At 33.2% G+C, this 25,022-nt stretch overlaps 2 protein-coding genes across 3 annotated transcripts; one reads left to right on the top strand and one right to left on the bottom strand.

Moving 5' to 3' along the window:
• The first annotated feature begins 8,558 nt into the window (after positions 1–8,558).
• Positions 8,559–9,636, top strand: LOC132045768 (uncharacterized). The gene has a single exon (XM_059436353.1). It carries the CDS (start codon positions 8,835–8,837, stop codon positions 9,549–9,551), a length of 717 nt encoding a protein of 238 aa, XP_059292336.1. The 5' UTR covers positions 8,559–8,834; the 3' UTR covers positions 9,552–9,636.
• Positions 9,637–15,329: 5,693 nt separating this feature from the next.
• LOC132045740 (G-type lectin S-receptor-like serine/threonine-protein kinase At4g03230) lies at positions 15,330–23,789 on the bottom strand. 2 transcript variants are annotated; one of them, XM_059436325.1, is made up of 8 exons: positions 22,254–23,789; positions 21,403–21,909; positions 21,148–21,315; positions 20,853–21,046; positions 20,564–20,774; positions 19,612–19,849; positions 16,273–16,414; positions 15,330–15,813 (listed from the first exon to the last, which is right to left on the bottom strand). In XM_059436325.1, exons 1-8 carry the CDS (start codon positions 23,596–23,598, stop codon positions 15,499–15,501), a joined length of 3,120 nt encoding a protein of 1,039 aa, XP_059292308.1. In that variant the 5' UTR covers positions 23,599–23,789; the 3' UTR covers positions 15,330–15,498. The 2 variants fall into 2 exon arrangements, with proteins under 2 accessions (XP_059292308.1, XP_059292301.1); XM_059436318.1 differs by lacking the exon at positions 21,403–21,909 and having other exon boundaries at positions 21,148–21,291; positions 22,254–23,785.
• Positions 23,790–25,022: the final 1,233 nt, after the last annotated feature.

Raw genomic sequence — 25,022 nt, 5'->3', positions numbered from 1 at the left:
TTGAAAAGCACTTTCAAATTTTAGAAGCTTGACCAAACAAGATATAGTTCCTAGATCTTATAAGTATTAGCTAGCGCTTGAAAACGGATTTAATTATGATATGAATATATTAAACCGCAAATGGCAAAGCCATGATACTCATCATTATTGCTTGTGCCATGGCCATATTGGCTAGAGCTCTCCTTCATTTATGTACTTATGAGAAATGTCACGAAAGTATTTTCAACCCCTATAATTAACTAGTAGTTACTATTTAAAATCTGTATCTATCTATATATAATATAAAAATAGGCATAGACAAGGTGATGTGATACCTCTCTATGGGCAAGGATTCTATTTATCTTTTTCTCCCTTTTTTGACCTTTTTCTTTCATTTTTTTTATTCAATTTGTTTAAGTAATTAGAAATTGATCATTATCTATTCTAATTAATTTATTGCATCTCATTATAAATACTTCAGTTACAAAATAGTTCTTAACTATTTGCTTTCACCATCATGCTTAAGAGACGTGTGTGTAATTACTTCTGTAGTATTTATTAAGGGGCAAGGTGCATGGGTTTTAAAGTGGCACCTTAAATATGAATTTTGGAGCAATCTGATATAAAATATCCCTACATGTTTGATTTTCTTTCAAATCTTTCCTTTGGTATCAGGCTCCAATACAATTTTTGCCACATTCTGACACAGAGTTGTCCTACTAATTTATCATTTTGATAACTAGATGGCTTGATTTTAATTTAATTTGACAGTGTTTTTGCTCCTTCTATTTTTCGGGCTTTGATTTCTTTCTTTGTTTATTATTTTATGTAAGGAGTTAATTGTTTTTTTTTTTTTTGTCCTGGTGGGTGGTTACGGTGATTTGATAAGTTCTCAAAAAATATGAACGTCGAGAAGGAATTGTCTCATCGTATGTAATTAGTTGATTCTTCATTGCCATTATTTTTGCACATAATCGGATGTTTAATTTCTTTTTTTGAAAAATAAATCAGTAAAATTATATTTGATCAAGACATAATTATAATAATTATATGTTGAGAATAAAAACTAAACTTAATTGTATCTAATTTAGGAGTCTGAGATTTAGTCGCAATGAGAAAGCGTGAAAATTATGTTTATGTAATTTGCTCGAAATAACTCATTTTGTTATGTTTTGAATCATATTTTAAATGGATAATTTGATAACAAAGAAGACAGAATTATTCAATGACGACTTTTACAATATATTTTGTTCTTGATCAAATTAGAAACACCTATATCTATATATAATATAAAGCTAGGCATAGATAAGGTGATGTGGCACCTCTCTATGGCCTAGCTAGAATACTATTTTTTTTATTTTTTTTATTTTTTCTTATTTTAAAATTAATACTCAAAAATCACTCTCTTAGTCTATTAATTACACCTCTTAATCATCTTAATTACACATTTCCTCCTTTATAACCGTTGGCAGTGGCAATCCTTCCATTATAGAGAACCCAACTGAAACAGCCGTTTTCTTTCGGTTATTAAATCCCAAAAGCCTCAAAATATGTATTGTGCTAGAATTCCAAAGTCTTTATCTAAAACTTCTCCAAAGATCAATATTAAAGAAATGTTGACTCCCTGGTGTAGTAGTAGTATAAATAATGAAAGAAATAGGAAAACAGATGCACTGACCTTTGCTTCCCTTTCTCTCGTATAACCAATTTTCATTGTGTTTGTTAATGACGATAGAAATATCATTTGTCTTATGAATGTATGATTCTATTTCAATTATTTGTTATTAATCATATGATTATATTGTATGTTTGTTGGGTTGTTGTAAGGGTTTTGTTCACCCGAGAATTAAGAAGCGAATGTCCAGAATTATGCGTCGAACAATTCTTAGTGCGCAAAGGTATTTTTACTTTAGCCATGAGAACTAAACTATTTTTTTTACTCGGTTTTAAAAAAATTCTATTTTAAGGTATAAAAAGATATTTGGGTTTTTTTGTGCCAAGTTTTCCAGGAAAATTGCATAAATCAAATTAAAGCTTAAGTTGAGTAACTTACTAGGATATATAATAGACGGCTATGGTGTAGTTCATTAGAGACCATAAAGTTGTTTAAATGTTGTAGTTCTTATGGTGTAGTTCATTAGATATGGGGAGCGAAATTATATTATTTTCAAAAAATCTGAAATTAATTCATAAAGAACACACATTTTACTGTACAAAGTAGATGATGTGTACGCTATCGTTCTCGCGTGTCTTAGTTGTGGCTTTGAAATGTTAGATATTCGTCATTACCTATATGTAGTTCATATATTTTATGATTGGTCATAGGCTAGATAGCTTGGCACATCTCTTTAGCCTAGAATTCACATTTATCTTTATTTTTCTTCTTCTTCTTCTTCTTCTTCTTCTTATTATTATTATTATTATTATTATTATTATTATTATTATTCTTATTATTATTGTTATTATTATTTTATTTCTTCATTCTATTTTAAAAATCTCACCTCAATAACTCACATATCTTTCAACTTTTGTCATGGCATGCTCAAGACTTCTATTTTAGGCTTTTCCGTGAAAATGATATTGGAAAAAGAAGTGTCAAATTTTTTGGGACGAACATGGATTTATTTATTTTATATAATGGTTCACACATGTCATGTCATCGTATTACTTATACTTAGTAGTATACTTTACAAACTAACGATTAATTTACTTTAGGTTTTGGAAAAATACTTTGTGACTTAGTATTCGGGTAGTAGAAAAATTATACTATACAAATTTAAGAAGTCGGCCTTTAGGACCGCGCGAAGCGTAGACAAATTCACCGGTTCTAATATAAGCTGAAACTTTAAGATAGCGATAATTTTCAATCACATGACTAAAAAGTCTGGTCCGTTCTAGGTTGCGTCTTTTGAGTTGTACCTATACGAGTGTCACAAACTACTCTTCACAAACTACTCTTACACCTATTAAATAGATAATAAATTATTTTTTTAGGTAAGCGATGGGAGGTGGAATTAAGTAAAATTACTAGATTACATCTTAAATTCCTGTTACTCGCTTAGTCGCTTTTATCACTTTGCATTTAATCAACTCTTCAAATTATAACTAATTACTGGGGTAAACTAGATGTGATTATACAAAAGAATCAAGATGACATGCTAATAATGTACTTATTAGAATCCCTAAAGTTTAACCTAGCAAGTAAACGAACAAAAGTAGAACAAGAAAAAATTTCAAAGGTCATAATGAGGTGGTAAGTATATATCCCTCCATCTTTTGTCAGATTTCTCGAATTCGAACACTGAAATGGTATTACCTATGGTAAGAATTGGAGGCTTCATCCTTCAAAGTGAACTTTTAGGCGCAAATTCAAATTAGTTAAATTTCAAAGTAGGTATTAAATACGAGTGAAAACCAAAAAAGAAAAGAATAATTTCTCTCAATTCTAGATAATTATGAGTCTTAAACTCCTAAAAACTTGGCTGTCATAGGCTCATAGCTACTGGAATCTAGGCTCAACTATTTCTAGACAGAAAGGGACCCTTGATATAAACAAGTCTACATATCATTATTATCAATTTCAATTATATACTTTGGAAGATTGCAAATACCAGCTATTAGGTAGCAAAAAGTTGAATTGCGTGCTTCATGATGTGCAAGCTCATTTCTTCTTTTGGTTACATTCTTTTTTCCAGTTGGGGCTGGATAAATTTAAAAGAAAATGCGAGTACTAGGAGTATAATTTTTAAAGTAATTCTGATCTCCTTTTTCTAGCGTCAATTGAGGGCATAAGACGAAAAATGCTACCTCTAATGGCTGGTAAAGTGGTAATTGTAAATTTATGTAACATTTGCAGAACAAGTACTTGTTATCCAGACTGTGCTCAAAACAACAAACGACGTTAGTAAAAGAAGGTTCAAACAACGAAATAATATCTCAACATAACGAGAAAAAAAAATGACGAAAACAGTGAACCAGAAACTGCAAACGATAAAAATATTTAGAAACTAAATATCCGAGTCCACAGAATTCACTGTGTGTCCTTAAAGAATTTAATCCCCTCAAGTACCCGAGGTTAAGGATTACTTCCTCCCAGGATAAAACGGATAAACGTGTCAAAGATGTAGCGGTACCTCAAATGCCTTTGACTTGATGCGAACTCAAAGATGGCAACAAATTACACACGACACTGACTCAGTTTTTGTTTGTAAAAATATGCAGAGTATTTTCAGAATGCAGAAAAATGAGGCATTGCCTCTGTATTTATAGTCACGAAATACCTATTCAAAACAGGTGTGGTGTCTGTTCGGAAAAAGCCATACCTTTTCAGAAGATAGAAATGTCTGTTGGGGAAAGAAAAAAATCCGCGAATTTATTTTAAACTAGTTTTAGCGCGGAAAATATTAGAAATGGAAAAATAAATAAAATAACTTTGGTCTAAAAAGATTATCAATCAATCATTTGACCGAATCTGAGTCGAGCGACGACGGTGCAAGGGGAGTCCATCTTCTCAACTCTTTAAGAGCTAGAAGAAGTGCTTTCATATATAAGCACACAACTCATTCTTTCTATCACCAATATGGTACAAAGCTTCTTTCCAAAAAGAACATTTCTTAAATTTCATTTTCCCTCCATTTTTTTCCCCTCTATTTCTCATTCACACCCACTTATCTTGCTTCATTCATTAGCTAGCTTTAACAGTACTTACTGAGTTCTGACCATTGTTTTCTGTTGATTTTTCTTTGAAGTAATTATTTTATGCGATAATTAACAGTTGTCGGAGAGAATGAGAAAATCAATGGTTGATTAATTTAGAGATGGGTAATCATGTTACTTAGAGAAACACTTGTCAAGATAACTTTGGTTAAGTCTGATTAGAATCTAGGCAGACACAAGCATGCTTAAAAAATTGAGAAGCTAATATTGTGGTTTTAGTTGTTAATTATGCCTATTCATTGGCGCCATAATTAATTAGAATCTCATAGGACCCATACAGATTACATAATAACAAAAATTAAAGGGCGGTTTAGCAGTTTAACCTATTTCATGAAGACCTGTAGACATCAAAGGTTGAGATAGAGAGGTAATTATCCTTAATCAAGGTCTCGAGTTTGAGCCCCAAAAATAGAATTATTTGAGCGCCCTTTACTCCCTGAAGTGGAACTTCCCGGCTCGAATTCGGATTACTCCAACCCCGAAGGGTAGCAAACACCGACTGAAACCAAAAAGAAAAAAGAATATAAAACCAAAACACCCATTTAGTTTCTAATTAAAGTTACATCTACCCATGTGTATTATAGTAATATCAAATCAACAGAATATCATACGAGTTAACTGAATTTGGCATCTTTTTATTAGATGAGATCAGATCTACGACTTGAACGTATGCACATTATTTCAAGCTAAAAGTTAAATATTCAAAGAATTGAAATCCGTTTGTCATATTGTTAATGACAATCACGAGAAATAAGTTCTCTTCTTTTGGGTCATTAAATATGAGAAGAAAGGAACCTATATGGAGCGGGAAACGAAATAAATTTGTGGGACTGTTTTGTATTTGAATTCCTATTTGTTGTGTTTATATCGATTTTCTTTTCTTGTTTTGAAATGCAACTTCCTCTACGTCATGTCATAAAACTTGACTTTGAAAATGACAGGGAAGAAATGACTCCATATGAAAATTCTTTTATCTTAATTTGACTAGTTAAATTTGCATTGATATTAAAATTAAGAGCTCGTTTGGATTGGCTTATAAGTTCTTATAAAATTCGCTTTTTAACTTTTTTTGAGTGTTTGGTTGGTAAAATTAAAAGTCATTTTTGCTTAAAATAAGGCTTAAAAAAATAATTGAAAATTTATTTAACTTAAATTTTATCTAAAACAAAATTATAAAATGGAAAACGGTTATAAGCAAAAAAAAAAATAAGTTAGATTACCCAACTTATTTTTTTTTAGCTTTATAAGTTTCCAAAATGACTTTTATGCGATAAGCCCATCCAAACAGGCTCTAAGTACATTTTTCTGTCATTAGTTAAGAAGAAGAAGAAAAAAGTTCTACTTTTATCGTAATGATATAAACTCTTAAATTCTCATCACTATATAGTTAGAACTAAAAAATTAATCAAAAAACCCATTTTTCGATTTTTCTGAAACTATTTAAATAAAAAAATCACATTATTAAATAGAATAAATCACACAATTCAACGTAACTGGTTTTGAGGTCCAAACAAATTGCGTGCTATACCCAATAACATACAAGGTATATTAGTTATTACGATTATTAGTTTTGGCCTATGTCAGGGTCGACACATTACACTAGTTTCACATTTCACATGTATATGTTCCCTTGTTACACATGTGATAAGTGGATAGACCAAGAACAACATGCTTCTGCTTTTTTAGTAATTGCTGCATTAATCATAAGACACATATGATGGAACAATAATCATGTTTGAGAAAATGTAAGAATTTATAATGTGCAACTTTTCACACATAGTAAAAGCATCATAATAAAATTTATAAATCCTAATCATATACAGTAACTTTTTGTACTCACTGATATGAAGGTAGGAGGGTTAGGTTTTAGAGATCTAAAAGCTTTTAATATGGCTTTATTGGTTAAACAAGCTTGGCGAATTGTGTCGCAACCCGATTCTTTATTAGCGAGAGAGTTCTTGAAAACAGATATTTTTCCAACTCAACCTTTCTTAAAGCCTAATGGATCATGGACATAGAAGAGTATTTTGTTGGGAAGAGATATGTTGACTAAAGGATTAAGGTGGAGGATTTCTGATGGGAAAAACATCAATGCTTGGACTGATCCTTGGGTACCAAATAATAATGGTTTTACTCCAAAGCGTAGGATTAAGGTGGAGGATTTCTGATGGGAAAAACAACAATGCTCGGACTACTTGGGTACCAAAATAATAAAGGTTTTACTCCAAAACGTATTCATGGGTGTAGAAATTTTGACTTAATGGTTTTTGATTTGATTGACGAAGATATATACACTTGGAAAATACAAAAGCTAAACCTGACCTTTAAAGCTGAAGATGTAGATGCTTTATTATCTATCCCACTCTCTACTACAGGTTCTAAAAATAGATTAATATGGCACCATACAAAAATGGGAAACTATGAAGTTAAATCAGGTTACTATTTAGCAGAGGAACCAGTGGGTAAGACAAAGAATAGTTTGGAAGCTCAATCGAGTTGTCACTTTTTTCCTAAAAGCTTTTGGGATTCTATGTGGAAGTTAGAAATCAAAAATAACCTTAAACATTTAAAAAAAAAATGTGTGATTAATTCTTTACCCGTCATTAGTAACTTAGCAAAGCGACTAAAGAATGTGGATATTGTGGTCTTGAACATGAAGATATAGAACATATGTTATTTAAATGTCCTCGGCCTCAACTTGTGTAGAAGCATTGTCCAATAGATTGGTCTGACATTGGAAATATTACTGACTTTTTTATCAGGTGGTATAACTTGTTCTTAAATACAGAGTCGTTTCCTGAATCTGTAGAATTGTTAAATTTGAGCGTTATATTATCTGGCAAATTTGGAAAGGTAGGAATGCTTGGTTGTTTAATAAGGAAATGTAGAACCAAGAAATATTGTTTCTAAATCTCTTTTTGAGTATGAAGAATATAGAGATCATCTATTAACTAAAAATCTATCTTCCCGTTCTTCAACTGAAACCCATCCTATGATTAAATTAACAAATTTGCAAGATGGTATTTTATTGTTTACAGATGCAGGGCTGCAGACTGATGACTAGAGGGAAAGTATTTGTTTTATAGCTTTGAATAGTCTTGGGAAATTGTGTCATGCCTATGGATCCCCAATCCAATATGTTGGGAAGACCATGACTGCTGAATCGATTGCTATTATGAAGGCTCTTGAACACGCTATCAGTAATGGATGGAAGAATGTGAAGATTTTATCTAATGCTAAAAATGTTGTTAATATGATCTAGAGATGGGTGGTTACTTCATGAGAGATAGAAGAAGTGATGGGTGAAGACATGTGAAAGCTCTCAAGCATGTTTGATCATGTTGATTTTATATATGTTCCTAGATGTTTGAACAAAGTAGCTCATAATTTAGCTATATTTTCTATTTCTTTGTTGAAGATCTCTTAGGTGAAGCTTTTCCTAAGTTGGATTGTTCATGATGGTTAGGGTACATTTGAACTTTGTAATTTGTTGATGCAGTAATACAAAGTGCTTAATTTCGGTGAAAAAAAAATTATGAAGGCAGGAGGTATTATTTTTTGGACTAAAGTTTTTATTGACTTATATTTAATACTATATTCCCTCCGTCTCAAATTATTTGTCCTTTTTTTTTCTTTTACTCACCTCTTAGGAAACATTAATTAAGAGGGATATTTGACTAACTTTACTTTATTTATGTTTAAGTTATAATCTCTCTCCATTAAATGTTTACTCTATTTATGTGTTATCTCCATTAAAAAAAAAATTCTACAAAAGGTAAAATGGAGAAACAATAATTAATTGTGCCTCAAATTTTTAAAACGATAAAATAATTTGAGATAACTATTTTTAATAATCACGATAAATAATTTGATACGAGTAACTTTTTGGGGCAGCCCCTGCTATTTAAGGAAACCATTTGTTCCTACATATGAATTCTCATTTCATTGGCTCATCTCTCTTCGAAGTCTTTTCCAACCACATTGTTGTCCCCTCCAAAATAACTTACCTTTCTTCAACTCTACCAACACCAAATTCTCTGCCCCACCATCGCCGCCTCCATGACCACCGTCACACAATGAAGTAACAGAGCCTCTAATAGTTAAACCCATTTAAGGGATTTTTCCTCTTAGTTATCGAAATGGGTTGTTGTGTTAGCAGTAACAACGATAAACTACCTCCAACTATATCCAATTCTTCACAACAAAGTGAAGAAGAAACAGTTAAAGAAGTCCTCTCTGAAACTCCCACTACTATACAAAAACCAAACCTCTATAACACTACTGAAAATAGTCTCAAAAAATCCTCACTACCCATCTCCAAATATTCCATTAATATGGCACAAAAACACATTATGAAGAAACCCATCACAACTAATAATTTCAACCACCCTGATGATGAAGTATCAGAGATCAGTGATGCAACAGTAACAACAGAGAAGCAATATGCACCCGAAGATGACGTCACTGAATTCCAGAAACGGTCACCGGCGAAGTACCGGAATCAGAGAAGTGTTGGGAACTCGCCGGCCAGAAGATCCGACCCGTCTCCGGGTCGGGTCAGATCCGGACCCGGAAGGAGGGATAATGGGGAGTGTTCGGGTAGGAGGTCGAGGTCACCGGCGATGAGGGTTGAGAATGGTGGATACGGGTCGGGTTTAGGGAGGAGTCCGTCGGGGAGGAAAACGGGTAAGTCTCCGGGTCGGGTCAGATCCGAAATGGGTGATCGGATCAGGATGATGGATCATGAGAGAGATTATGGAAATGGGGGAGAAAACAAAAAGTGGTCACCACCGACAAATGGAAATGAATCTCTTGAAAATCCACTTGTGTCCTTGGAATGTTTCATTTTTCTTTGATATATAATATAAAATAATTTTGGTAGATTTAATGTAATCATTTGGTAAAAAGATGCTATAATGTTAGATTTTGACATTAATATGATGCTGTCTATCCGCCTTTGTTTTTAATTATTTCGGTAACACTAACATGTCCGATTACTTCACAACTACACTGTATAACTCCACTAAAGGAGACAAAAGCTTACTATAGTTTTTCTTTGATATAATATAAAATAATGTTGGTAGGTTTAATGTGATCTTTCGGTAAAAAGTTGCTATAATGTTAGATTTTGACATTAACATGATGATGCTGTCTATCCACCTTTGTTTTTAATTATTTCGGTAACACTAACATGTCCGATTACTTCACAATTACACTGTATAACTCCACTAAAGGAGAAAAAAAGATTACTATAGTAGTTTTATTTCCGGAACATAATAATGATATCATTTTTAAATTTTGATGGATAAAATTATTCAGTATTTATGTAACTAGCACGAAGATGGCAACTGGCAAGTACATTATAAAATTAATTGAGATACCTGTGAGCTGGATGGAGAGAAAAAAGGGGATCTCAGTTGGTGGAATTATTGCATTGAACTATTTTTGAGTTGCACATTCATGTCCTTTTTATCATGTTAAAAGAATCTGAATTTTTACCTTGACCGGAAAACAGTGCTTTAATCTCAATTAAATATGCCAATGGGATGATCAATAACATTGCAGCATCAAGTGATGCATTTCACTTGGTGTTGACTGAAATTTGATTAAATGCATTTGTTTGTGTATTTTTTTTTTTTCAAAAACTAAATTTATTGAAATGCCGTTTTCTTAAAAATAATCTATATACTTTATGCACAAAGTTGAACATCTTTTTTAAGTTGAAGATGTGCCGAGGAGTGATTTTTCCTAACCAAAATTTATTTTCCAATAACATTCACATTTTTTTTTAAAAAAAGAATGCAAGTATTCATGCATATTTTCAACTTTCTCAAACTTTTTCTTTTTCAAAAAATTTCGGAAAGTTTCTTTCAAAGTTTGTTAAAACATTAGATGGACATACGCTATACATTTAAGTCTTTATAACACATAAAAGTCATAGGATTGTTCATTCATGATTCTTGACTGATTTGGCGGCACAGTCGGTGTCACTTCGAATTGTTTAAACTTGACATCTAGTACTTTGATACATAAGTTTATAAAATTCTACGTAGCATTTAAATCTTAAAATATTTATAAGATTGATCTCCCATGCTATAAAAGTATGATACTAAATAAGTATAATAGGCTTTATTTTGCGCGAAATTATGCCACCAAATACAAAAGAGATAAATTAATTAATTCTCCATGTTAATTTGCTCAGGTTGATGGAATATTGGATAAGTAGCCCCGAGCTCACACCTCTGTCCCCAGCAGTACTCATGGAGGGGATAAAGGTGAAAAAGTTGTAGGTATTGGCATTGGGCCAACTGTTAGTATAATACTGGGGGATTAAATTTCGAGTCAATAATTGGTAACAGACTCCAATGAAAGAAAATACAGATGCCTTTATGGGCTGTTTTGGGATGCTGCGGCTGTCAGCTTCTTCTTCATTTCCTTCACACATTCTTATGTACTACTATAAATATCTAAATATCCACCGGCCGTTTTCATTGTTTTGGCTTTATTATTTCGATCTTTGAAAAGGGACTATTCTTCTCTACTAGATGTTGTTTTCTCAATTTTTGTAAGTTATCTTGAGAGTGAGTTTATTTCATACCTCTACAAGGTATAATCGACCATACTTAGATTTCGTAGGTAAAGAAGGTATAAATCTGGGACGGAGATTATATTAAGCATCGCGTGCAACAATCTAAGTGTAGATGTAAATGTAGTATTTGGGCAACGGATGCAGCTTGAAACATAAGCGATTGAATAATTTTTTTTCAAAAATTATACACTTGACATTAAATTCAAAAACACGTTACCCAAAATAGTAGTGAGTATACAGTGGCATTCCATATCTATATGCATGATTGTTGATACTCTGCCTCTTTTAGTAATGAAAATTGATCTATGACTAATGTAGACTACCTTGTACAGATTTTTTTTGGACTCAATGCGACTCTTGTCATTTGGCAAGTTGTGTATGGAAAGGGTGAAAGATGCATGTGATCAGAGTCCTAAAGGGGAATGGAGCAAATAGGTTGTTGAGATTTTGATGAGATAGCAGTATTTATGGCTGTAGACAGCTGGTTAGGGCAATGGGAAACTTTGACTAAATATGTGTACATATCATGTCCCAACTAAACTGTAAATATGCATGGGGTTCACAAGACAGGATTGGAAGTACCATATTTATCACAACTACCTTCAGTACTTGACAGCATACTTTGCTAATATTAATTATACTACCAAAATGACCAAGGAAATTTTGTCTAATAAAAAATTTAAGTGGATACTGTAGTCAAAGAATAAAGAAATTAAATGTGTGAATGCTCAAAGAAAATATCTGAAAAAATCTAGACTAATATATCGTGCAAGTAGTAGGAGATCCATAATTTAGATGATGTGAATCTTGAATTGAGAAAGCCATGAGTTGTGAAATAGATATCTAAGTCTATCTATATTTGTTTTTAGTAGACATATATAGAGTTCAAACTCAAAACACAAGGTCGTGCCGAATTCGCAAATAACATATTTCTATCAAATTTCAAGCTACCCCTACGAAATAGTCCTCAATCAGCGATCGAGCTCTGTTAGATGGGTATTATCACCGAGAAGCAGAGGCTGCAATTCGAGAATCGAATGCTACTGATTCACACTAGTTTCACTGGATGCAGAACTTATTTGGTTTATCCTATTGGTATGACCCATCCAAAATAATTATCTCCCAATGAGACTTGAATTTCAACGAATCTCTAATTGTCTTTCTTTGTTAGCCTATTAACGTTGGAATTTTGTTTAAATAAAAATAATACTAATAAGTATTTTAAATGAAACAGTGTCTACTAAAAAAAGGGTTGTGTCCTTTCATAATTTGGTTACCACATTAGTGTTACCAATCTGTATTACTGAAACAAGAACTAAAAATATTTCCGAAATCAAGAACTTTACAAAATCGTGAAGTATAAACAATGTAAAACAGATCAAAAATAATCGAAACAAAAAATAAAATAATTTTAAGGAACAAAATCATTGCACAAGGTGCCCCGTTAAATTATTCTCAAGATTTGAATGTGGAATATTTCCTCCCAATTTCACTCACCTTATTGGTACCAAAAACTCGATGTCCCAACATTAAGATATCACACACAGAAGCAAACTCTAAGAGAGTAGAAGAATAGAAGAAAATCGTAAAATTCGTGAAAAATTAAAGGATCAACGGAATATATAGCCCGTTTGGGAAAAGGTTTGCAACTTTTCGTAAAAGTTTGCAACCTTTCGGAAAAATTCCGTTGGAAAAAAAGGGAAATGTTTTAAATTAATCCGGAAAGAAAGAAAACGGCTATCATGGGTCAAGATCTTTAATTAATTAATTAATTATTATTTAATTAAATAATTAAAATTAAATGAAATTTGGTCCAAAAAGCCGAAGTAGCCGAGCGACGACGACAATTTTTCTTTTCACCCTTTAGCAATACGAAGGAGTCTTTACTTAAGAGAAAACTTTTCTTTCCACCACCTACGGCGGACAAATGCTTATTTCATAAAGCAAGAGGGAACAACTCATTTTTTCCCTCCACTTCTTTCCCTCCATTTCCCATTCAACCTATCAATTAAACCCAACAATTAGTTCTATTTAAATCCAATTTTTTTTTTCCAGATCCAACATTAACTTTTATAGAGTAACTTCAGAGTAACTTTCTCCTCTCTACAGAGAAGAGGGATCATATCCACTAAAACTATTTGCGTACAATCCCATAGCAATCTTGCAAAGGAGAGGGAGCAAATATCATTTTTAGGAAAGCATTTCGTACGTCTTTTAGGCCTTCAATTTTGTGTTCGTTGTTCATATAATCAAACCTTAATCTTTGTGTTCTTCTTCATATATTTTTGTGTTCTTGGTTTATATTTTCCAACAATTAATAAATTCCTAAATTAGATATGCTTAATCTAAAACAGAATGTGCAATTCTTGATTGATATTTGAAATTGTCCAACTTGTTTTAGCTCAAGCATCCATGAAATTCTAGCACATACAAATTAATACTAATACAGTACAATGGCCCCCTGACATAGTGAAGAATATATGGAGCACTTGGCTTAAATTCCTCATGGAAATCGCAATATAGACGATATTGTTTCTTGGCTGTACAATAGAAGTTTGTAGAACAGGAAGAAGGCAAAATCCCGTTTATAGCCGTTAGTGTATACTAATGGATTTTATAGTGGTCCATATTTTTGTTTTTTTGCTATTTATTTATACAGAACTCCTGAAAAAGATGCAGTCATTACTATAATTTGTCAATTTGTTGCTATTTCATATCAATAGTACAAATAAAAATAGATTCCCATGTCAATGTAGAAGGTAGTATCATCACCCATTTCTCCTTGGTCTTTACCTTTGCATACAAATGTTATTTCTTCAGCCCATAATGAAATTGACTTGGCCTAAAGGACCATTTCAGTGTTCCGTATTCAATTTTCATGTGTTTTGTTGCAAGCTGCAGTCTGCACACTGCAGTAGCGGTTGTAAAATTAAGATATGGAAATATAATATTATGACTCTCAATTTTATGCCATGATTTTGTAGTTATTCTACTTACAACTATCATAATAAAATCGGGCGGAAAAGACAAACAAATGGTTTTAAATGTATGATATGAGTCTACTTTGTTTTATAAATCATTTCAACATTTCAAGAGTTCAATTAGAAATTAAAAGAAAACAAATGCAATAACTGGGCGGAAGAAATTACTTTAGTTGGGTAGGGTTAGAGTATGACAAACTTTCTCAATCCATATTGACACAAACATTTTTTTTTTAACGGATTAGGACATGCCTCATCTACTTTAATCCACTAAAAGTTGATCGAATTCGTTTATTTGACACTCTTATATGGCAAAATAGAAGGGAAAATAACATTCTATGGCATTTTGGGTAAAGTATTTACCCGAAATGGCCATAGTTTTTTTTTTTTTTTTTTTTTTTTTTTAACATTTTGTAGTCTTCATCCCATTTTTTTTAAAAAAGTTATTACCCGAGATAGCCACCCCCCCTTCCCCCAATATCAAACTCCAAGATGCTATTTTTTCCTTCCAAATCTCTTTCTAATGTTGGTATTTTTTTACGAAAAGTGCGTATAAACACATACATTATGTTACACTTTTAACATTCGTATAAACAAATATAACACCGTATAACACCGCATAACACCGTAGAAGTGTGTATAAACACCTCTTATACGTTATTATACATTTTTATACAAGGTTTATACATTGTCTACAGTAGGTGTATAAAGTTGTATATTGTTGTATAATGTTGCATATACAAGCTACGGCTATAGTTTATTGGGTCATAGGTTTGTAATTTAAAAATATGGCTACCAAAATGTAATTTTGTGTGCTAAATTGTACATTACTGAAATTTCCCCAAAATAGAACGTATATGTTATATTTCAAGGAAAATCAATTCTGGCTAAAAATGCTTCTTCTGATGAATACATAAAAAAATTACATTGTCACCTTTTGGCGATTTCATTTTTCGGTGCTTTCACACAGAACGAGTTAAAGTTCCGTAGCTTTCGATTCTTTTTAGTTCTTCCAACTAGTGCTCAACAGAAGAATATAATAAACTGCATGCTTGAGCCTCAGCTTGTCCATGGCTCGAGATATTTTTTCATATAATCCCAAACAACTATAGCCATTCTATGCAAAATCAAGAATATCCACACTAAGGTTAAGTAATGTTTGAAGTATTTGAATATGTATTTTACATATCCTACGTTCAAAATTTACTAGAAAACGCTTCATGAATTAGTACATTATCGGCCTTGCTCAACAGTGATGGTCAATTCATTATTGGAGCCGGTGTCTGGCTTAAAATAAGAGGAGGACGATGTGCTAGATGTTGTATTTCTTCTTGTGACAAAAGCTGGTTGATTTGGTCTTGGAAGAGCCATGTTTTCGCTCCCAAGCATAACTATCACATTTGACATTGTGGGCCGATCACCTGAATCTTCTTGCACACATAAAAGTGCTACGTTTATGCACTTCAATGCTTCGGTTTCATTGAATTTTTCCACTAGAATTGGGTCCATCACCTCCAATGCCCTATTTTCCATCCATAGTTTCCAAGCCTGTAATTATATATTGATATGCCAATGAATTAGAACTGGCTCTTCTATAACCCTGGTCTCCGGGCTGTTACCTTAATTTTACCAGCACATACCAGATAATTTTGTCCACCAAGCTTGGACAGATTGAGAGAAATCACATAGTAGTACGTTTACCTCTTATTCGCTACGATTTGAACGTGAGACTTTATGATTTTCAATCCACTTTATTGACCACTAAGCTCCACCTTTTGGTGCAACTTCACATTTCTATATTTGGAGACTCGTTGACTTAAAACTTTTCATTTTATCGTTAATGATATGCTCTTATATTTATAATCACGTAAATATCATGGCATATTTTATCTAGATCACAAATTCTAATTAAAGGATACCTGTGTTATGTGCCCATAATCCTTTTTCTTTATATAAAGTATCTCACGTCATGTAAAAATAAAATGGAGAAAGTATTTTGGTACTTACTTGACCCAAGAGGTTTGTGCCTTCAAAAAGTTCCAGATTTCTCTTCCCACTAATGATTTCCAATACAACCACCCCGAAGGCAAAAACATCAGACTTGATTGAAAAGAGTCCTTCCAATGCATATTCTGGTGAAAGATAGCCACTGTATATCACAAGAAATGATCCAAGTTAATTTGCATGAGTAGCTAATGAGTACCAAAAAAGAAGACTTTTGAAGTATCTAGAAAAAAAAAAAAAAAAACTTCAAATCTACTAGCTCTCTCGTATAACTAAAGGTGGTAAAATTGGGTCCAAAAGATTATAACCCGTCCAATCCGTCTAAACTTTAACCACAATTACTTTTAACATATCACCACTAGCCGGACTACAACCAACAAGCACAAGTATTACAATTTAATTACCATCATTAGCCATCACCATATATCGCCAAACTACAACTTTATCAGTCGTCACCACCACTATCTATCATTGTCGTCCACCAAATTACCAATCTTTACCAACTATCACCGCCAATAAACATCCATAACCACCAGTGTTAGTCATTACCATCACCGACCACCATATAAATTTATTCGCTATATTATTTTGTTGATAAAATATTAGATTAATTAATATTTATTAATTAATAAAAATAAATTTAATACATTCGAGAAAACAAATATTCTTAATTATTTAGTATTCTGGTACAACATCTGAATATTAAGATGTATATTCAAATTAAAAAGTTCTAATTTTAATACATATCTTAATATTCAGATATGTATTCAAATCCAACCAGTCTTAATCCTGATATAAACAAACGAGACCTTAATCACTCATTAATTTTTATTTGTTCTGATCTTTTTTTTTTTTAAAAAAACAAATATATGTAGGGACCTTCATGTATTTAACGCTATCTAGTATGAAGATCACTATTTTATTTTGTAAGAGCTTTTATATAGAATGTTTGTGGTTTCTTGTTTTATAGTTGGCAAATTTCTTCCAAAAATGATGCGTAAAAAGAATATCCTGGTTATTTAACTCAATGTTTAATATACAGTTATACTTATCCTTTTTTTTTGCAATTTAACTAATGAATATAAGATAGGTATACAAAAGGTAAATAGGTTTCGTTATTCTAGATGGAGTATTGTTTGAAATTGTGAAAAATAGGTCAAATTATGCAGATTAGATTATGAATCATTGTTTAGTCCGTCTTATAAACCTGCCTATTATAACCCAAATAAACGATTCTAACTCATTTTAACTCGCTTAAATTCAACTCAACGCACTCATTTATCATCCTATTAGAACCCTCTAAATTTCTTTCTTTTCTATGTGCCATGGAGGCCTTTAATACGAAGCAAGGGAAATAAGTTTGATAGGTGAGTTTGAAATAAGGGCGAAGTTAGGAGTGTACATGGATCGGGTTGGTTCGAATTTTTCAAATTCCAAACCAAATCAATTGCCTTGGGTTTTTAAATTTATAAATCAAATCAAACCAATAAAATTCGGGTTTTTCAACTTCGGATTTTCTCAGATTATTCGGTTTTTTCGGATTTTTTGATTTTTTTTTCTGGAAAAGTCTTCATACAAAACATATAATTTTATTTCAATTTTTTCTTTAGTCCTAGTAAGATACAACTATATAATTAAGGTGTTTCTTAAGAAAATAACACAAAATGTGAGATGAGTGATGACATTGTATTAAAATATTCAACAAAAAAGATAATAAAATCGGTTAAAATAAATATTGCTAATTAATTAGCCATAAAGAAAATGATCATAATATAAAAATACTAAAGTCATGCTAAAACAAGTACGGCTAATAAGTATTAATTACATGACAAAAAAAAATTAAGTTATGTATTTTCACTACCAATTATGCAAAACTAAAGAATAGATATCCAACATTATTGTCATTCCTAGTGTTAGAATTGAATTTCTTTTTTTAGCATTAGTGTTCATGAGTTGGTTTTAGTTTGGACTTTATTTGAGTTACTGACATCCCCGGGCTATAAAACTTATTGACATTCAAAATTTTAAGTCCAAGTTTGAAATAATACGATAAAAGATATAAAACTATGAAAATATTTAAGAAATATTTATGAATTACATTACAAATAAATATTTTTATGTATAAAATATTTTTAAAAATTGAATACATGTAATGTCGGGTTGGTTTGATTCGGTTTGACTTTTTTTTGCTAAAGCCAAACCAAATCAATTATGATCGGGTTTTTTGTTTCAACACCAAACCAAGTCAAACCAAACCACTAGTCGGGTTTTTTTCTTGGTTTATCGGTTTGGTGTGGTTTGTCGGTTTTCTTTGTACAACCCTAGCGAAGGTAGAGTATTACTTACGGGTTCGGACCAATCTAGAAATTTTTGCTTATGTACCTATTATATTTATATTATTTTGAAATACTTTAAATATGTAAATATTTAATTGCAAACCCCGATAACTAAGATTATTTATGGCCTATGAATTTAAAAGTAGTTCAGAACCCATAAACTTCAAAATATGCCTCAGCCTTTAGTTTCAAATTGAATATTTGTTTCAAAATCATTTTTTTTTTATATAGTTTCAAATTGCATATTTGTTTCAAAATCATTTTTTTTTTTTGCGGATTGCCCTTAGCTTCTTTTGGGGTGGTTTTAAAAAAAATTTGGCCGCTATGCATCAAATTGGTGGTACTCATGCTTATGTTTTGCCCTTTGATAATTCTGAAAAGGTGGGGCATACTTTTAATGGGCAAACTTTATGCGGGAATAACTGTGAAGGAATTATCAAAATTATGCGGGTTCGAATCCCGGCTCATAAGAGCATAAAAACAAAAGTAATTTCGCAAGGCAAGGCTTTGAGAAAAAGTTATCTATGCGGACGTCTTATGCGGTATAAGTTAACTTAAGGCATAACAAAAGTATGTCGGTCGGCGATATGTTAATTTTTTTTTAAAATTTTGAAGCGCATAACTAAAAGTTAATCTTATATGGCAACCTATGCTGGATCCGGAACTTATGTTGTCTCCGGCAGAGATTGCCTTAAGGCATAAAAACAAAAGTAATTTCGCAAGGCAAGGCTTTGAAGGCATAAAATTTATGTCGGATGCGACATAACTAAAAGTTAACCTTATATGAAGCCTTGCCTTGCGAAATTATTTTTTTATTTTTATGTCGGATGCATAACTTCGAACCCCTTGCGAAATTCGGGGGTTTCTACACGAAGGGCAAAAATTAAAGACCAGCAATTTGAGGGGCAAAAATTAAAGACCACCCCGAATGAGGGGCATTCCTGCGAATTACCCGTTCAAAATTCAAAGCTGAAAAAGAAAGACAAAATTGTAAGCATATACTTACAAAGTTCCAGCTATTTTTTGTGTGTTAGCCTCTATGCTTTTGCCTTCGACAATCCTGGCCAAGCCAAAATCTGATATTTTTGCATTCATCTCTTCGTCTAATAAAATGTTGCTCGTCTTTAAATCTCTATGAATGATACGTAACCTTGAGTCATGGTGCAAATAATGAAGCCCACGAGCAATGCCCAATATAATGTCGAAACGGATATTCCAATCCAATAACTGGCGTAGAGCATGACCTTGCAAGACAAAGTAAGTAGAAATTAAATCATTTACAAACAACAACAACATCAATAAAAGATAGCAAGGAGAAAAACGAAATCAATTGATGATCAAAAACTTTCCTGAAGAACAGTTGAAGGTGCATAACAACTTTTCTTACATCTTTGTTGCTCCTTAAATTAGAAACCAAATGCGTTGTTGTGTTTCTTGTAGTGATAATATGAATTGTTAAAAAATGCTTACAATATGTTTTATAAATGTCTCAGGCGAACTATCTGAGATAAAGCCATCAAGTCAATACTTAATGTACATAGAATAAGCTGTTTCTGCTAATGATCAATGAAATGTATTTCCAGTTGCTGAGAAGCATAAACTTGCAGTCTTAAATATTTTTTAGTTTCACCAATTGCAGAAATTAAGCATTCTAAGAGCCTGTTTGGATGAACTTAGTAAACTTAAATACACTTTTTATATTAACCGAACACTATAAAAGTACTTAAAAGCCATTTTGGTTTAAAAGCACCTCAAAATAAGCCAATCCAAACAGGCTCTAATTCCTAAACTTTTTGTTAGTTCATTCCTGCACCGTTTCACCACTGAACGAATGATCTCCATGATAAGAAAATCTTATTAGATTTCAAAGTTGACAGGTGTAATGAAATTAGAGGTGCACTGGACAATCCAGAGAGATTCGGGAGCCAAGTCCGCGGAAGACAAGTAAGTAGACTCACCAAATATGAAGGTGTCTAAGCTTTTGTTGGGCATATATTCATATAATAAAATCTTTTCGTTTGCCTCGATGCAGTAGCCCAAAAGTCTGACTAGATTTCTGTGTTGGAGCTTGGCAATTAACATTACTTCGTTTTTAAATTCTTCAGCACCTTGACTAGAATGACTTGACAACCTCTTCACTGCCATCTCTTGTCCTTGAGGGAACATACCCTGTACAATATTAGCTTTAGTTACAAAGATGATTTTAAAAATGGTACAGATAAACAATGTACATGTTAGAACCGCCACCTTGTAAACAGGGCCAAATCCGCCTTGACCAAGCCTGTTTGCATCTGAGAAGTTGTCCGTAGCGACTAATATGCTTTTCAAGTTGAAAAATGGGACATCGATCCGTTTCTTATCATCTTCTGTTATCACATATTTAGATGAACTTTCGCTCTCGGGCAAGTAATCTATCCTATTCCCTACAATTATTTCCTCGGCTTCTCATGATATAAAGAAAGTTCGAAATTAGCAGCAAATATATATATATATATATACAGCGGCAGGAATTAAGAAGGATGGCTAAGCTTGTTCTTGTTACCTTTTCTTCTTGCCACCTTTTTGTTACGGTAGATTACATAGCTAATGCAGCACATGGTTATAATTCCAGCAGTTAGACTGATGGAAATTATCAGGGCTTTGAGATTCAGCGATGCTGCCTTCTTTCCACTCCATGCTCCTTGCTCTGAACCAAAAGAAATTGAACTTGCTTAGGTGATTAAAATGAAGAATAGAAGCAAAAGGATCTGTTGTGTGTGTGTGTGGGGGGGGGGGGGGGGGGGGGGGGGATCCACACCTTTGGTACAATTTAATGCTAAACCATCCCATTTGAAGTGTTGATTGCATAGACACCTTTTTTGTCCTTGTCCCGTGATGTTGCCGCAACTTGAATTTGGCCAATCCTCACAGTCTGCAGAAGTAGTGCATGTAGGTTCTGATGGTGGTTCCCACATGATCTGTATTTCATTTATAACTCCACCAGAACTGAGATTTTGTAATTTTCCATCGTAACACTGGTTTATAGGATGAAAATGCAATGACCGGTTGAGCCATACAGCTTTGGTTTTGGTATCACATGAATCAGTAACATTTTCTACATGCACTTCTATAACAAATGTTCTATTTTCCTTAGATATGTCAATGACGGGATAGGAGCCATTCAGTGTCTGGAAACTTGCTTCTCCAGTTAAATCATCACAAGAGAAACTATAATACAAAGGATCCCCACAATCTGGTTGACTGCTCAATGGATAAGGTATAATGATTGGGCCGCAAGGCTTGCAATTTCTCCTTCTTATTGCTCCTGCAAAATGATAATTATAGATATTCCTGTCATAACCCTCAATTATCCAGGCCTTCAAATTATAGTTGATCAAGATATTATTCTACTTAATGATTTATTCACATTTTGTCTTTCTTTTTGGAGGTTGAGGGAATGAGGGGGAAGATGAGGTGGAGAAAATAATTGGCAAAGGAAGGCCTGGTTGGATGAAAAATAAGGTCTGATTGGATGAAAAATATCTGTACCAGACTACACGGGCTGTCCAATGAAGGAAAAACTATTTGTCTAAAATTGATACTGATCTTAGTTATAGTATTTATGTAAGGTATTGTGTGCAAACTTAGGGAAATTTTGAAAGGAAGTACCAATATCGGTAATTGCTACACGGACAGAGAGGTTGAAGCCACCAGTATAGTCCTCCTGAAGATTGTTGAGGTCACTCGTCCAAATCGAGCATCTAGATACTGTTTCCGTGCTAGATATTCCTCTCCGTGGTTTAGCAACTTCAAAATAAGAATATGCTAGGCAGTTACAGTTTCCTAGACACTCCTTTCTGCAATCTTCTTCACTTTTAGCCTCTGAATATAACAGGTCTGGCTCCTCAAATTTCATAGCATGCATATTTAAGAACGTGTCGAATTCTGACTTTTTGTTGCAATTACTATCTGACTTTCTTGAACAACCACCAGTATATTTCCCAGCCATCCAATCATCTGGAGAAGCAGGATCAAATCCTGGCAAACACTTGCACAAAGGCATTATCTCACTGTTGCAAATTCCAAATTTCCCACAAGTGTTATACACACCGCATGGACCTTGTGGTTCTGACCACATCTCAAACCACCCTCTACTCTTGTCATCCCATCCATATAATTGTATTTCCCCTGAGGAATTCATCACTAGCCTTGTGTATGACACAGAAGCAATATTATCAGTCCTTGTTTTATTAAAGAAAGGCACATGAGAAGTATTAGGCGTTGATTGAGGGCTTGAGTCAGACTCCTTACTGGAATTGGATAACATTGATACCACAAAAGGAGGCAGTTCCCAGAAACTAAAAGGATTAGCAGAAGCCGCAGGAGCAGAGCCTTTCCAGCGTAGGACTGTCCTTTGGAGTATGGCATACTCGGAGTTGCCTCCTGGATTCAGCTGAAATGTGTAATTTCCAGTGCTAGGATCCTTTTGGGTAACCCCCCAAGCAGTTAACTTCAACTCATCGTCCATTTTCATACCAGGAAGGAAGGTGTCAGTGGTGTAGTTAAAACTTTGCCATAATCTCTTGCCTGACAAATCATCAATTAAAACCAAGTTTCCTGAGTCAAAGAGCTTTGCTGTACGCTTAGAAGAAGGTGCACTAGCAAGATCTGTTGAGAAATAAGAGTTCCCCGTTGAGTCCAACACTTTGAGATTACCATCGTCATGAAAAGCAACGACCAAAAGTTCAGCTGATATTGGAATTGAGTTATCCCTATTGGCAACCCACACGACAGTTTCGGGACTCGCCCGGTACCATATGCCAACATAAGTTCTAAATTCTCCATCATCGGATGTAGTGTTAAAGAATCCAAGCTCGAATATCTTTCCAGCTGACACAAGAGTTTCCCCTTCATTGCGTAATAAGTTGTCTGAAGTTATGATGTCCCTAGAATGACATTTGAGGTGACACAAATATAGCAAGAATGGAAACAAGAAGACACTAGTAGACTGCATGTGGCTAGCTCATAAAACAATGGCTATGGACTATGGTATTCAGATCTGAGCCACCAAGTCCTGAGGATAATCTGTGGAGCTTAGACTTCCTGTAAGGACTGCTCAAACTCAAACTGGGACCAATGATTCAAGATAATTCTCTCTTGGAACTCGTCCTCTATTCCAGCTCTTGGCCTTTTATTTGTTTTTGTTTGTTCCTGGTCAATTATTTAACCAAGTCAACCGACTTTGTTTGGTACAAGTTCGTCAAAAAAAAAAAAAACAAAAAAAAAGGCTTCCCTAGTAAAAGTAGAGAAAATAAGATTCATTAGTGGCATTCCACGTAGATTATCTACTTTCCATCCCAACACACCCCTCACCCTGCTTATCTCAATCCATAGCACATGCTGTTTCCTAAATTATACCTAAATATTGTTGGGTTAAAAAAAAAATAAAAATGAAACCGTCCATGAAATTGCTTTTCTAATCAATATATTGGCAACCTCAGTAGCTTTAGACAATTCTTTTAATCATTTAATGTATTTATGTCACGTTTCAAAGGTCCAAAGTGTTCATCGAGTTACTTCTAGGAAACTTACAGGAATAATAGAAAGTAGGCTACTAAAGGTCCGTGATTCTTTCCAATTTCTTGACTATATTTATTGACAATGATCCTATTGCTAGAAAAGAAAAAAGGAAAAGGGAAAATAAAACTATGGGACTCAAATCATTTTGGTGAAGTATAGAGACAACTCTTTTAATTTGGCAACAATATTTATGCTTACTTACCATACACCGGCGTATGAAGTTTGCCTAGATTATATAAAATGTTATTGGTTACAATATATTTGCTTATCGAGCACTAGAATATAAGTAAGAAAATCACTTAGTTTTTTAGGAAAACATTTTCATACCAAGCATACCCTGAGTCTTTCTTTTCAATCTATATTTGCTTTGTCTCCTTTAATCCTATGTCCTAATAGTATAAATATATTTCCTAGAGAACGGCAAATTTTTTCCAACTGGACAATAGTAAATGGTAATGTGATTCTGCATACCACGGAATCCATGGTGGAAATGGATAAACTATTACTGCCAAAGTAGCTTCTTAGTGCATGACAAGTTTTCTACTCCCCTTGGCCAGAGAGAAAAATTCCTGAGTCTTTTCTCTACTTTTAATGACATGTTTTTTGCTTTTTGAGTCAATTGCAACTCTCTTTGGATGCTGTAACATAAAAGTAATAAAGCTGGTCACTGTTTGCATCTCTTTTTGATCCTTCTAGTCTAGGCCCATATCTATGTCGGATCAATCATGCTCTTTCGGATTATTGGAATCTGAAATCTATAGGATGAGTACTGAGTAGTACTTTGTTACAACATTTAATTTGACAGAATCATTTTCACATAATTTTCAGTACCAAAGAAAATATTGACAAATATATATA

The sequence above is a fragment of the Lycium ferocissimum genome, chromosome 2 (genome assembly GCF_029784015.1).
Source record: "Lycium ferocissimum isolate CSIRO_LF1 chromosome 2, AGI_CSIRO_Lferr_CH_V1, whole genome shotgun sequence".
Lineage (NCBI taxonomy): Eukaryota > Viridiplantae > Streptophyta > Magnoliopsida > Solanales > Solanaceae > Lycium > Lycium ferocissimum.
The sequence above is the reverse complement of the archived record's forward strand: the minus strand, read 5'-3'. Positions and strand labels throughout refer to the sequence as shown.

Coding starts and splice junctions, on each gene's coding strand:
- LOC132045768 (XM_059436353.1), top strand. CDS start 8,835: ATGGGTTGTTGTGTTAGCAGTAACAACGATAAACTACCTCCAACTATA.
- LOC132045740 (XM_059436325.1), bottom strand. CDS start 23,598: ATGCAGTCTACTAGTGTCTTCTTGTTTCCATTCTTGCTATATTTGTGT. Junction 21,910..22,253: donor TGTAGCAATTACCGATATTG/GTACTTCCTTTC, acceptor ATCATTTTGCAG/GAGCAATAAGAAGGAGAAAT. Junction 20,775..20,852: donor GATTTGGCCCTGTTTACAAG/GTGGCGGTTCTA, acceptor AATATTGTACAG/GGTATGTTCCCTCAAGGACA.